The 15,621-nt window shown below is 35.1% G+C and overlaps 2 protein-coding genes across 5 annotated transcripts in view; one reads left to right on the top strand and one right to left on the bottom strand.

The window, feature by feature from the left end:
* The window catches only part of OSGEPL1 (O-sialoglycoprotein endopeptidase like 1), a 29,939-nt gene extending 17,066 nt beyond the window's left edge, over window positions 1-12,873 (top strand). For 2 of the 3 annotated variants that reach the window (XM_045480504.1, XM_045480506.1), the window contains exon 8: window positions 12,619-12,873. The gene's annotated coding sequence lies outside the window, so the exon portion shown is untranslated. The remainder of the gene's footprint in view (window positions 1-12,618) is intronic. The other variant, XM_045480505.1, reaches the window with a different exon arrangement.
* The window catches only part of ANKAR (ankyrin and armadillo repeat containing), a 73,112-nt gene that overhangs the window by 6,019 nt on the left and 51,472 nt on the right, over window positions 1-15,621 (bottom strand). For both annotated transcript variants that reach the window (XM_045480500.1, XM_045480501.1), the window contains 4 exons: window positions 12,333-12,439; window positions 10,558-10,680; window positions 3,382-3,540; window positions 2,583-2,700 (listed from right to left, as the gene is read on the bottom strand). In XM_045480500.1, coding sequence (XP_045336456.1) covers window positions 2,583-2,700; window positions 3,382-3,540; window positions 10,558-10,680; window positions 12,333-12,439 — 507 coding nt within the window. The remainder of the gene's footprint in view (window positions 1-2,582; window positions 2,701-3,381; window positions 3,541-10,557; window positions 10,681-12,332; window positions 12,440-15,621) is intronic.

Raw genomic sequence — 15,621 nt, 5'->3', positions numbered from 1 at the left:
ATACTGTACTTTTGTTCATTTGCACATTTTGTTAAAAAGGATTGAGTCACAAGACATCTCTGTTAATGAAGAAGATCTGAGAAAAAGCATGTATATATTAAATGTGGAAATTTTTTTCCCAAATTGTGATTTGGTTTTCTGTCACAAACAGTAAAAATTAATTAGCTTTATCTAAGAGTGGGGAATTTTGAAAATCAGAGGTTTTTATCCCCATGGCTTCAGAATATATTTTGTTTTGAGCTTTAGCATTTTTACATTTTTTTAAGTTTATTTATTTATTTTAAGAGACAGAGAGAGCACATATGAGCAGGGGAGGGGCAGAGAGGGAGGGAGGGAGAGAATCCCAAGTAGCTCTGTGTTCAGAGCTCTCTGCTGTCAGCACAGAGCCTGATGTGGGGCTCAATCTCATGAACCATGGGATCATGACATGAGCTGAAAGCTTAACCAACTGAGCCACCCAGGCACCCCTAAGGTTTAGCACTTTTTTAATGACTATGAACATAATGATTGAACTACCATAAAAAGTTAGTATGTCCTCTTTGTAGTCCAGATTGCTTTGAGTTAAGAGCTTAATGGTATTTTAAAACCAAGTAATGTAGTACTAACTTAAACTTAAAATCATTGAAGTTTTTGCCATAAAAACAAATGTTTGGGGGTTGAAAATAAGGTAATTCAGTAATAAAATAAATGTGCAGCTACCAGCTTACAACCATTTCATTCAAATATGTGTTTTATTTTTAAAGCATTCATGTGATTTTCTTTCACAATATTGTCGCTGTGTTGGAAAAAGTGCAACACAAATTTTAAGATATAAAGGCATCCACCCATATAAATGTGGATGCATACTTTATTGAGGTATTCATTGGGTTTTTGTTCTTGTATTTTTTTTTTTTCTGGCCTTCTTTATAAACCAAGGCCTTTGTATTTATTGTTTCAGGATGGGGAGGGATGGGTTGTATGGCTTGGAGCAAAAATTGTCTTAAGATAACCTTTTTTTCAGGCTTATATATTTTTAAAATCTATGTGTATAGAAGGCATTATTTTAGGTGAAAAGGAGAAAGGAAGAGAGGTGTCTCTGAAGATGAGGAGTAAGAAATGGGGAACAAATGGAGGCAGTCAGAGACTCTAAGACTAAGAAGGAGATGATAGGAACAGGAGCTTTGAGTGGAGAATGGTTATGTAGTGCACATAGGAAAACTGGACAGTTGGCAACAGAAATCCTAGTCTTTGCAAAACTTCTGTGCCTTTGGAGCTTCTTCTGGGAACCATGACTTAGACCTTTAGCACGACACTTATTTTACATTATATCTGCAGCCTGAATATCCTGCTTTGCTTGAGATACCCCAGACTCTGGAGATGCATATGACTCTGATGGTGGAGTGCAGAGAAAGGCCCAGTAATTTTTGAGATTCAGTTCCTACCAGCCTGAGACAATATGTGAAAGCTAGTATAATATGGTATTTCTTGCACAAAAGAGTTTGTGGAGTAAAATTTAAACCCACTACAGTTGTTTCTCAGAGCCATAGAATTACTATGACTTGAATTAAGAATGCTATTTAGATAAAAAGTATTTAATAATTTCTTTTAAACATGTTTTTGTCCTAGTTTCCATCAGAAAGTTTTTGTTTGCATGAATTTTCCTTCCATCTCAAGTAAAAATATAATTCCATGGCAGCAAGTATGATTTCCTTTCCTACCTTCTATGATCCATTTCAGTTAAAACAAACAAACAAAAAAACTATTTATTTTTTGGTAGTAGTCACTCCACATGGTTGTCATCCTGATACTGTTTCATGTTGTGTTGAGAGTGATCTATCAGGGCGCTGGGTGGCTCAGTCGGTTAAGCGTCCGACTTCGGCTCAGGTCATGATCTCACGGTCCGTGAGTTCGAGCCCCGCGTCGGGCTCTGTGCTGACAGCTCAGAGCCTGGAGCCTGTTTCAGATTCTGTGTCTCCCTCTCTCTATGCCCCTCCCCTGTTCATGCTCTGTCTCTCTCTGTCTCAAAAATAAATAAACGTTTAAAAAAAAAAGTGATATATCAAGTCAATTAGCTTGTTATTAATTTTGAAAGTTAGCTCTGGAGTAGATATAGTTACACAACTAGCATTAAGTGTGCCAAGAACTCTGTTGGACTATTTTGCTTTGCTATATTGCATAGCAACAAAAGGAACTCTTTAAATGTTAGCAAAATATGAACAATTGATCAAAAGAAAACCAGACAAAAGTATAGCAGTATAAATCTGCCATTACTTTCATAAATCAGTGTGTAAACTTTGTTGTTGGTAGCTCATAGTTTAATTCTCATTTTCTTTCTGGAAAAAATAATTAGAGGTTTGAAAAAGTAAGAAATCAAAAAGGCCATGTTCAGAGTTACCCTGCTGCTTTTTGGGGTGCAGAGTAGACTTCCATTGTTCCATGTAGGCTTACTGTGGAGTTCATGTAGATTTGTACCAGCTCATTCTTCAAACCAGGTGACATAGTATCAGGCTTATTATTTTATTATTGCTCAGATTATAAAAAATTATTTTTGAAAATAGTTTTATGTAGTTGTTTTATGTAACTACCTTCCAGTTATTTCTTACCTGTCAAGACAATTGTGGTAGAATGAACTGAATACAGACTGTCAACTAAAATAGTGACACCTCTTGCAGACAAAGTAATATGGTCCATGTCTATAATGACTTTAGCTAATATAATAATCTGAAAACAAAAAGAAGCATAGAATCATTGAATGTTTTCTATTTGGCTTCTCTAATTAAGCTTTAATGTTTTTTGGCTACTTCTCAGGAAGGTTAGAGGGGTAATTTGATATTATTCAGTAGAAGAAAAGCAAGTGGCAGGGGTGTGAATTAGAGTTCTTGTCCCTATCTGATTACTGCAGTGAACATGGTAGGCCATTGCATTCTTCCTACAATATTTGCAGGTTTTCCATTCTTGAAGTATGGGTTCATAGAAAATATTTCTCCTAAATGTTATAGGCTAGAAAAAGAAGAGAGAGAATAAGAAGAACCCATATACATCTAGTTGTCATGGGTTGAAGAACCAGTGTGATCAGGTAAAGATCTGCAGTTAGAAAACATGTCTTGGATACTACCATGTTTTTCTGCCTGTAATATGTGGATGATAAAAATAATACTATCTGCCCATCAACCTGACAGGGTCTTATAAGCATCAGATAAGGTACAAAGGCAAAAAGTGCTGGTAAAATGAAGATATCCTCATAAATAACAGGGATTTTATGAGGTGGAAAGGGCTGGTGTGAAAAATACTGCAAATTTTACAAATCAGTAAACACTTTTCCAGATTAAAATTTTTTCTAATTTTCAAGTTTTTGACTAAAAAGACACTTATGGATTTGAAGTTTTAACTTCAGTTTTGTACCTGAAATGCTGCCATTGCCTTCTCAGTTTCAATTGTTGATTCAAGAAAAGGTTCAAAAATTGATATGGTCATTATTCCACTTTCCAATATTAAGTATTGTTGAAGGCGATTATTGAAGGCAAAAAGGGTTAATGCATAGCCTGCTCTTAAACAAACATCCTAGAAATAGGAGAAACATGTGTTATCTTTTTTTCTTTTTTTAACTCAAAAAGGCAGGTTTTAGGTTTATTTATTTTTATTTTTAAGAGAGAGAGAGAGAGCCAGCAGAAAGAGAGGGAGAGAGAATCCCAAGTAAGCTCTGTGCTGTTAGTGCAAAGCTTGATGCAGAGCTCAAATTCACGAACGGTGAGACAATGACCTGAACTGAAATCAAGAGTCAGACACTTAACTGACTGAGCCACCCAAGTGCCCCACATGCATTATCTTTAACTTAGTTCATTTATTATGTTACTCAAGGTAATAGATTTTGAATTCTCGCCCATCTAAATACATTAATTCTTATCTCTGGGAGTAAAACATGACATCATTGGGGAAAACAGGTAATAGAGTCAACCCAGGATGTCATTGAACAGATTAAATAGAGAAGTAAGTTGTGGCTTCAGGGAGAAGAGAGAAGTAATTTTCTATTCAGAGGGAATGTTAGTTAATAATTGTGCAAATAAATACCTAAACAGAAATAGGAAATTCCATAATTTCACTAACCCTCAACTTTTTTGTTTTAACATATTTTTATTTTCATTTCAACATTTCAAAGTAGAATGTGATAAGTCAAAACTTCCTTGTATAGCATACTATATATTACATGTTATGCATTGTGGGATGGTCTCTATCATCTCTCAAAATAAGTTCATTTGTAAAATTCTGTACTATATCCTAAGAGGGAAACAAAAGAAAGATGATTTAAAAATCACATTTTAATTTTCTGGGACTTGGCAAACAGAGCAAAAGCCAATTCTTAGAGTCTGTTCACTTGCCAAAGATGAACAAGTATGGTAGATCTTCCAGAAAGACCCAAAAGATAGAACTTTATCACTAAATCTTATTTTTAATATTTTGCTTGAACAGTATAGTACAGAGAGAACCATTAATCTTAGCGAGTTTTCTTCTTTCAGTGTTAATCATTACATAAAAGTGCTATATGTGCATACTAAAATATTTACCAGTAAAATTATATGATGCCTAAGATTTTCTTGAAAAATAATATAGGAAGAGCAAGTGGATATATAGATGAAATAAAACTGGCCATGAATTGATAAGTGCTGAAACTGGGTCATAGGAATATTTAAGTTCATTGTGCTACTCTTTTATTCTGTATGTGTTTGAAATTTTCCATAATAAAAATTATGTACACACAAAGTAGTCACCTGGCCATAAGCAAGAAGAAAAGTATTAGGAATACACAAAAAAACAGGGTCCAGTGAATGAAGCAGGTGGGAACAGGCTGAGAAGAAAAGGAGAATGATTAAGAGCAGAATGAGTAGTAGAAGAAAAAGGAGAAGGGTGTCCCTGAGGAATGAGCAATGAGAATAAAATGTGGAATGAACAGAGAGAGAAGAAAGGTAGCTTAAAGAGTCAGTCAGACACAAATTCAGTCTCTTCACCCTATATTCCCCATATTATTACAGCAGCACATCTCCATTTTTTCATATACCACAGTACAGTAGAAATCTATATATTAATAAATAATGCTTTGAGTTCATTTCTCCCCCATAACCCTCTTTTCTTCCTCCCAAATCTAAAACTGACAGTTGGCAGTTTTCTTCCCTAATTGCTAAATGCACTATAGACAACAAAAGTTCTCAAATTTCTCTAGGGTTAGTGGTATCCAAAGTATGGCCCATGGACCAATGACAGTCAACAAAATGGTTGACATCAGGATTACAAAAACTGGGAATTCGAATTTAAAAGGAACAGCTCTTCCTTATAGTTAAATACCAACTAATAAATCTAGAAAGATGTTTATGGCAGCATTATCAACAATAGCCAAATTATGTAAAGATCCCAAATGTCCATTGCCTGATGCATGAATAAAGATGTGGTGTATATGTATATATACAATGGTATATTACTCAGCTGTAAAAAGAATGAATCTTGCCATTTGCAAGGATGTGGATGGAGCTAGAAAGTAGTATGCTAAGCGAAATAAGTCAGTCAGAGAAACGCAAATACCATATGACTTCACTCATAGGTGGAATTTAAGAAGTAAAACAAACATAGAGGGGAATAAAAGAGAGAGGAAAACCAAGAAACAGACTCTTAACTATAGAGAACAAACTGATCGTGACGAGAAGGGAAGTGGGTGGGGAGATGGGTTGAGTAGATGATGGGGATTAAGGAGGGCACTTGTAGTGAGGACCGGTGTTGTACGTAAGTGATGAATCTCTACATCGTACACCTGAAACTAATAGTACACTGCATGTTAACTAACTGGAATTTAAGTATAAATTTGATTAAAAAAAAAAAAAGGAGAACTTTCAAAAAAAATTGTCATTAGCCAAATACCACAGTAATCATTGCTGCATCAGTAGATGCTAAAATTGTTGAGCAAAAGTACATGCAAAACAGAATATTTTCATAGGCTCAAAATGTCTCACCTTAAGATACTTATTAAAAAAGGGAAGTACAGTGACTTTACAGTGGAGAAATATGGCAGATACTACCTTAACCAAGTACCCAAAGTTAACATTGCCAGTTATAAGACATAACAGCACCATGTACCTCCTGAAATGATGCATTAGGCAGGTGAATGAAGAAGACCACATCATTTCTATGGTATTCTTGCCAAAATGCATAACCTCAATTTAATCATGAGAAAACATCAGATAACTCAAATTGAAGGGCATTCTACAAAGTAACTGGTGTGGACTCATCAAAAATGTCAAAATCATGGAAGACATGTAAAATCATGAAAAACAAAGGACTGAGTTTCACAGATTGAAGGAAACTAAAGGGACATGACAAATAGATGAAATGTGAGATCCTAGATTGCATTCTGGGACAGAAAAAGGACACTGGTGAGAAAATTGGCAAAATTTAAATAAAGTTTGCAGATTAGTTAATAGTATGGTATCAATGTTAATTGCTGGTTGACATCCAGGAAAGCGGGATGAAGGATATGCTAGAACACTCTACTATTTTTGCAAAATTTTGGAAAACCTAAAATTATTGCAAAATTTAAAGTTTTTGTTGTTTTAATTATCCTACCCATTACAGATTGCTGGGGGAAGGCTTTCCTTTATCACAAAGTTTGAGAAGCACCACTAGAATAGTGGGTGACTGAGAGTTGAAAGGTCACAAAATTTCAAATTTCATAAAATTTCAAAAAGAAAAATTTTGATGCGTCCAGGACAGAAGAGATTTGTTTATTGGCTCTCTAAGCGTTAAAATTGCTACCTTTCAACTGTATCAAGAGATGCAGCAGGGCATTATATCATAATCAAGGGGTCTATCCACTAAGAAGACCTAACGATTGTAAACATTTATCCACCAAATGTGGAAGCACCCAAATATATAAATCAATTAATCACAATCACAAAGAAACTCATCAATAGTAATACCATAATAGTAGGAGACTTCAACACCCCACTCACAGCAATGGACAGATATCTAATCAAAAAATCAACAAGGAAACAATGGCTTTGAATGACACACTGGACCAGATGGACTTAACATATATTCAGAACATTTCCTCCTAAAGCAGCAGAATATACATTCTTCTCCAGTGCACATGGAACGTTCTCCAGAATAGACCATATACTGGGACACAAATCAGCCCTAAGTAAGTACAAAAAGATCGAGATCATACCATGCATATTTTCAGACCACACCCCTATGAAACTTGAAATCAACCACAAGAAAAAATTTGGAAAGGTAACAAATACTTGGAGACTGAAGAGCATCCTACTAAAGAATGAATGGGCTGGGGCGCCTGGGTGGCGCAGTCGGTTAAGCGTCCAACTTCAGCCAGGTCACGATCTTGCGGTCCGTGAGTTCGAGCCCCGCATCAGGCTGTGGGCTGATGGCTCAGAGCCTGGAGCCTGTTTCCGATTCTGTGTCTCCCTCTCTCTCTGCCCCTCCCCCGTTCATGCTCTGTCTCTCTCTGTCCCAAAAATAAATAAACGTTGGAAAAAAAAAATTAAAAAAAAAAAAAAGAATGAATGGGCTAACCAAGCAGTTAAAGAGGAAATTAGAAAGTATATGGAAGTCAATGAAAATGATAACACCACAACCTAAAACCTCTGGGATGCAGCAAAGGTCATAAGAGGAAAGTATATAGCAATCCAGACCCTACTAAAGAAGGAAGAAAGATCTCTGATACACAACCTAACCTTACACCTTAAGGAGCTGGGGAAAGAACAGCAAATAAAACCCCAAACCAGCAGAAGACAGGAAATAACAAAGATTAGAGCAGAAATTAATGCTATTGAAACAAATAAACAACAACAACAAAAAAACCAGTAGAACAGATCAATGGAATCAAAAGCTGGTTCTTTAAAAGAATTAAAATTGATAAACCACTAGCCAGTTTGATCAAAAAGAAAAAAGAAAGGACCCAAATGAATAAAATCAAGAATGAAAGAGGAGAGATAACAACCAACACAGCAGAAATAAAAACAATAATAAAAGAATATTGTAAGCAATTATATGCCAATAAAATGGGTAATCTGGAAGAAATGGACAAATTCCTAGAAACATATACACTACAAAAACTGAAACAGGAAGAAATAGAAAATTTGAACAGACCCATAACCAGTAAGGAAATTGAATTAGTAATCAAAAATCTGCCAAAAAACAAGAGTCCAGGGCCAGATGGCTTTCCAGGGGAATTCTACCAAACACTTAAGGAAAAGTTAACACCTATTCTCTTGAAGGTGTTCCAAAAAATAGAAATGGAAGGAAAACTTCCAAACTCTATGAAGCCAGCATTACCTTGATTCCAAAACCAGACAGAAACCCCACTAAAAAGGAAAACTATAGACCCATTTCCCTGATGAACATGGATGCAAAATCCTCAACAAGATATTAGCCAACCGACTCCAAAAATACCTTAAAAAAATTATTCACCACGACCGAGTGGGATTTATACCTGGGATGCAGGGCTCGTTCAATATCTGCAAAACAATTAAAGTGATTCATCACATCAATAAAAGAAAGGACAAGAACCATATGATCCTCTCAATAGATGCAGAAAAAGCATTTCACAAAATACAGCAGCCTTTCTTGATAAAAACCCTCAAGAAAGTAGGGATAGAAGGAACATACCTCGAGATCATAAACGCCATATATGAATGACCCAACGCTGATATCCTTAATGGGGAAAAACTGAGAGCTTTCCCCCTAAGGTCAGGAAGGGATGTCCATTCTCATCACTGTTATTCAACATAGTATTGGAAGTCTTAGCCTCTGCAACCAGACAACACAAATAAAAAGGCATCCAGATCGGCCAGGAGGAGGTCGAACTTTCAGTCTTTGTAGATGACATGATACTCTATATGAAAAACCCAAAAGATTACACCAAAAAACTGCTAGAACTGATTCATGAATTCAGCCAAGTTGCAGGATATAAAATCAACGCACAGAAATCGGTTGCATTCCTATACACTAACAATGAAGTGACAGAAAGAGAAATCAAGGAATCAATCCCATTTACAGTTGCACAAAAAAAAAAAAAACCATAAAATACCTAGGAATAAATCTAACCAAAATCTATATGCCGAAAACTATAGAAAGCTTATGAAAGAAATTGAAGGAGACACAAAAAAAAAGGAAAAAGATTCCATGCTCCTGGATAGGAAGAACAAATATTGTTAAAATGTCGATACTACCCAAAGCAATCTACATATTCAATGCAATGCCTATCAAAATAACACCAGCATTCTTCACAGTGCTAGAACAAATAATCCTAAAATTTGTATGGAACCAGAAAAGACCCCGAATAGCCAAAGCAATCTTGAAAAAGAAAACCAAAGCAGGAAGCATCACAATCCCAGACTTCAAGCTATACTACAAAGCTGTAATCATCAAAACAGTATGGTACTGGCACAAGAACAGACACTCAGATCAATGGAACAGAATAGAGAACCCAGAAATGGACCAACAAACGAATGGCCAACTAATCTTTGACAAAGCAGGAAGTAATATCCAATGGAATAAAGACAGTCTCTTCAGCAAGTGGTACTGGGAAAACTGGACAGCAACATGCAGAAGAATGAACCTGGACCTCTTTCTTACACCATACATAAAAATAAACCCGAAATGATTGAAAAACCTCAATCTAAGACAGGAAGCCATTAAAATCCTAGAGGAGAAAGCAGGCAAAAACCTTTTTGATCTTGGCCATACCAGCTTCTTACTCAACATGTCTCCAGAGGCAAGGGAAACAAAAGCAAAAATGAACTACTATGACCTCATAAAATAAAAAGCTTCTGCACAACAAGGAAACAATCAGCAAAACTGAAAGGCAACCGACAGAATGGGAGAGGATATTTGTAAATGACATATCAGATAAAGGGTTAGTATCCAAAATCTATAAAGAACGTATCAAACTCAACACCCAAAAAACAAATAACCCAGTGAAGAAATTTGAATGGAATGGAATTGGATGGAATTGGAGAGTATTATGCTGAGTGAAATTAGTCAGAGAAAGACAAAAATCATATGACTTCACTCATATGAAGTCTTTAAGAGACAAAACAGATGAACATAAGGGAAGGGAAACAAAAATAACATAAAAACAGGGAGGGGTACAAAACATAAGAGACTCATAAATATGTAGAACAAACTGAGGGTTACAGGAGGGGTTGTGGGAGGGGAGATGGGCTAAATGGGTAAGGGGCACTAAGGAATCTACTCCTGAAAATCATTGTTGCACTATATGCTAACTAATTTGGATGTAAATTTTTAAAAATAAATAAAATATAAAATATAAATAAATAAATAAATAAATAAATAAATAAATAAATAAAAAGAAAAAAATAGCTACCTTTCAAAGATGAAATAAGTCAACTATGAAAAATATGGAACAATATTATTTCATTATTACAAACTAATGATCTACCAAAGAGATTTTACAATTCTTATGTAATATATTTAAATATTGCTGTGCAAAAGACATAATTTGAGGATATGGTCTAAAAACCATTCTACATGAGCTTTAACATTTTGTAAAGGCATTACCTTATCTTGTGAGTGAAGAAGATGAAGGACATCGGCATACTTAAATCCTTCATTTTCTTGTAATTCATTCTGTAACAGATCATTCCCTAGGACAATGCATGCCAAGGAAAATGCCACTTCAACCTAAGTATGTAGAAATTAGTTTATTTTTCACTCATGGTTTATCAAATGACATATTTCATTATACAAACATTTATATGGGATATACTAATTCAACTGTGTAATTCATTGATTCCAATTCTCTAATAATAGAGTGGCATTTACAATGTCCGAAGCAATGTCCCTAGCAATTTTTAACAGCTGGGAAAATATCCTTCCTAAGTGTGCCATCACCAACACAAAGCTCCGTTTGAGAGGGGGGGGAGCAACCAGAGCCAGCAGGAAATGTGAGGAGGTATTATCTTAAGTGCATAGTTGTATCCTTTCCACATCTGAAAAAGAATTTTTTTTTTTAAATCCTGGCCTGGAATAAAAAACTGTTTTGAACTACTTGTTAGCTGTTGACCATTGAATTCTAAGGCTTCAATGGAAGGCCTATCAATTAAGGAAAAAATTCCCAAGACTGGGAAGTAGTCCTGAAGAATAGTTTTGCTTTAGTTCCAGGGTCGTTTAATTCACATTCTGAAGCCTTTTAGGAGGATGTAAATGAACTTTGTTTATTTTCGGGACTCAAGTTTTTTAAGATTACAGTATGCACTTCTATGAAAAATGTTATGAATTTGAACAGCATGCGTATTATTTCAAAAGTATTTTGTTTACTATAGCATCTTATTTGAAGAAAAGTATTGAAATGTATTGATGTTATGTTTTTAACAAGTTGAAGAACTCACTGAAAGCATATACTGAAATATGGATGGACACAATAAAAGTAAACTGTTTGTTTAAAACATGAAAATGCATGTTTTAAAATAAAAATGTATTTTTATGTGGCAAATTCTATGGTCTTATGAAATTTATTTGTACTTTGAAAGTCAGTGTAGTTTTTCATATAATTCAAGCCAAAAAATTGCAAGAATATGCTCCTTCCTTCTGTTTCCCTAATCAACTCCTATAATAGAATAATCTCTTTCATAACCAGAAAAGCTGCATAACTGCTAACATCTTTTCTGATAACACATTCCTTAAAAGAAATAATTCTGTATTTGCTTACATATTTCTGTTTTCTCATTTCCAGCAGAACTCATACCTAATTTTGAAGAGAAAATGTATTTTTTGTTGTTATAATTTCCTGCCTGCCCAACTCTAGATGTCATAAATCTCCAAAGGATTTGAATATATGCGAATGTCATTTTATTAAAGGCAGTTCACTAGAAGTAAATAGAAGAGTGAATGACTCTTAAACAACTTGTAAGATATTTGTAATGTCCACGTTGGTAGAGGTAGGGCTGTTTTGATGGTTAACATTGACAGGAATCACTTAAATTTGAGAATTTTTGCTACATAAATCACATATCCTCATTATCCCCACCCAGTTTTAGCAATCAATATCTGAGGAAGTAGGGAAGAAATTCTGTGAGTAACCAAATATCTGAGGAATAAAATTTTGATGAGTAAGGACACAAGACTTAATTTTTTGAAAATTTAATATTTTAATAAAATTTACTTTATCTTTACTACTATATTTATAAAGCAACTCTTTTATTTTAAACTTTTAGGATAGGTTAAATTTTTCTAGTATACTTGTGAACTTGCATGAAGATACAGTTTATTCTCAGAAAGTCATATTTCTGTTAATTTTTACTGTATCAGAAAAAATATTAAAACCATTTATATACCTTAATGTTAGGAGAAGGATGATTTCTCAGTAAATGAATAAGTACTGGAAAGGCATTTTCCTCTACAACAAATTGTTGACTGATTGGATTACTTGTATGGGCAACACCTATAAGAACATACATGTCAATAAGATAATATTTCTTTCTATCTTAGAAATGGTAAAGTCAAAAATAGCTTGGTGTATTTGGCTGATAAAGTGTTCTAGCATAATATGGTTAATAAGTTACAAAAGGAAATGCTGTGTCAACACTATTTTACCTGAATTATTTTTTTTTTTTTTTTAAGTAGGCACCGCACCCTGCATGGAGCCCAATGTGGGACTCAGACTTATAACCCTGAGATCAAGACCTGAGCCGAGATCAAGAGTTGGATGCTTAACGGACTGAGCCACCCAGGTGCCCCCTGAATTAATTTTTTTAAAAGGCAGAATGAATAAACATGGAAAAATTACTATTAGAAGTGTAGATGTTTTTCTAATAGTCACAAAACAAAGAAATAAGAATTCTAGACTATCAAGGAATAAGAGTATAATAGCTATCACTTTTTGAAGATCTTTATTTGCAAAGTACTTTACAGGTGCTATTGTATTCCATAAAAAATTATTTTTATAAAAATGACTAGAGTAAGTCACCTGGTTAAAAATTCTAGATTCCTTAAATACACATACTAAAAAGATAACCTTACTGTCTCCTTTTATAACATAATACTTTAAATTGTAGGCCTAATTTCAATTTAAAAGTCATCTCTGTCTAGTGAACATGTATAAATAATTGTAATTCTTTTATTTTGCCTTCAAAAATCACAACACATACACTGAGGGTTTATATACTTAAATATAAATACAAGATCAGACCTATCTCTGAACAATGAAGGAAGTCACCTACTTAATATCATCTGGGGAAGTTTGAAGGAACTGCAGGTAATAGAAAGAGCAAAGAACATGTTTGTTTCCTTGTCCCTAGTCCCCCACTGACCACCCAGGAATATACACAGACACTGATTACATGAATATTCTTCCTTCCTTCCTTCCTTCCTTCCTTCCTCCCTCCCTCCCTCCCTCCCTCCCTCCCTCCCTCCCTGTCTTTCTTTCTTTTTCTTTCTTTCTTTCTTTCTTTCTTTCTTTCTTTCTTTCTTTCTTTCTTTCTTTCTTTCTTTCTTTCTTTCTTTCTTTCTCTCTCCCTCCCTCTTTCTTTCTTTCTTTCTTTCTTTCTTTCTTTCTTTCTTTCTTTCTTTCTTTCTTTTAGAGACAGAGCCCACTTGTGAGCAGAGTAGGGGGGAAGGTAGAGGGAGGGAAAGAGGGTGAGAGAGAGAGAGAATCTTAAGCAGATTTCCCACCCAGCATGGCGCCTGATGCAGGGCTAGATCTCACAACCCTGAGATCATGACCTGAGCCGAAACCAAGAGTCAGACACTTAACTGACTTAGCCACCCAGGGGCCCCACATGAATATTCTTGATTCAGCTGACAGATATTGAATGCCTAATGTACCAGGAATTGAGGTAGGAATTAGGACTAAAAAGAGAAATTAGAATGTCTGCCCCCAAGGAGTTTATAGGGGAAGCAACTATATACATGCGGTAAGTGCTTTAACAGAGGTATAGAAAAATACACTGGAATCACAGAAAGGGGATTGCTCACTTCCGAGTAGGTGGAAAAGGAGTAAGCAGGGAGATTTCCCAGGGTTAAGGTGCTGTAGGTAGGTCCCCTCAGAATGAATAGCTTTAATAATAATGATTATGATAAGATGATGGTGGTGTGAAAAGAAGAATACCCTCAAATCTTTGAACTTTCACATGTTAATGATGAGATGAAACTCCATTAGGTTGGGAAAAGAACCACTATAAGAAGTAAGCTGAACAATTCTCACAGCTCACACAGGGCTAAGAATGGTTTGTGCTCTATGGCCAGAGTTCAGATACGTCATAACTCAAGGGATTATACAAGGAATTGAGTCCTTGGAACTATATCATCCTAATGGTGGAGTTAAGTTAGTTCCAAAGTAAAGGCCACTCTAGACTTGTGCTAACAAAGCTTGAAAGCTAGCTGAAAAAGGATCAAACTGATCCCAAGTAAGATAATCACATGCCAGAACAGAACCTAACTGTTTACAGGAAGACCATAAAATCTAGCATCTATCAGTTTACAACTCACAATGTCCAGCATTCAATCAAAGTTTATTATGCATGATTTAAAAATAATACCTAAGATAAAATGTGTACAAAAACTGTGTATTGGAAACTAGGAATCATTGCTGATATATATTAAAGAAGACCTAAGCAAGTAGAGAGATACGCTGTGTTTATGGATTGGGAGACTTAGAAACAACTTTGAAAAAGAACAGCAAAGTTGAAGGACTTATACTTCCTGCTTTCCAGATTTACTGTAAACTTCCAATAATTAAGACAGTGAGGGAGTATAGCATAAAGATAGACAAATATGTAAATAGAATGGAATAAAAAGTCCAGAAATAGACCCACAAAAATTCAGTGGAGGAAAAGATAATCTTTTCAATAAATTGGCTAAAGCAATTGGATAGCCATATGCAAAAAAAAAAAAATAGTGTCAGCCATATGCAAAAATTAACTTATACGGATCATACATCTAAACATAGAGGAAAACAGAAAGCCTTTATGATCTTGAGTTTGGCAGAGGTTTCTTAAAGAGAACACAAAACTTATGAACTAAAAAATTTTAAATATCAATAAACTGGACTTAATCAAAATTAAAAACTTTTGCTCTTCAAAGGACCCTGTTACAGGGGCACCTGTGTGACTCAGTTGGTTAAGCGTCTGATTTCAGCTCAGGTAATGATCTCGCAGTTCATGAGTTTGAGCCCTTGCTTCAGGCTCTCTGCTGTTAGTGCTGTCAGTGCAGAGCCCACTTCTGATCCTCTGTCTCCCTTGCTCTCTGCCCTTCCCCCATCTCACATATGCTCTTTCTCTCTCTCTCTCAAAAATGAACATTAAAAAAAATTAAAAAAATAAAAAGACCCTGTCCCAAAAATGGAAGGACCCACCCAGACTGGGAAAAATATATGCTAACCATACATCTAACAGAGGATTTGTATCTAGAATATATAAGGAATGCTTACAACTCAATAAGACATCACAATTTTTAAAATGGGCAAGATATCTGAACAGACACTTTACCAAAAAGGATATACAAATGGCAAATGAGCACATGAAAAGATGTTCTGCATCACTAATCATTAGGGAAATGCAAGTTAAAACCGCAATGAGATTTACTGCACACCCACTAACTACAATGGCTAAAATCCTAATACTAAGT

Source organism: Leopardus geoffroyi, chromosome C1 (genome assembly GCF_018350155.1).
Source record: "Leopardus geoffroyi isolate Oge1 chromosome C1, O.geoffroyi_Oge1_pat1.0, whole genome shotgun sequence".
NCBI lineage: Eukaryota > Metazoa > Chordata > Mammalia > Carnivora > Felidae > Leopardus > Leopardus geoffroyi.
Note: the sequence above shows the minus strand (reverse complement) of the source record. Positions and strands in the feature narration are given on the sequence as shown.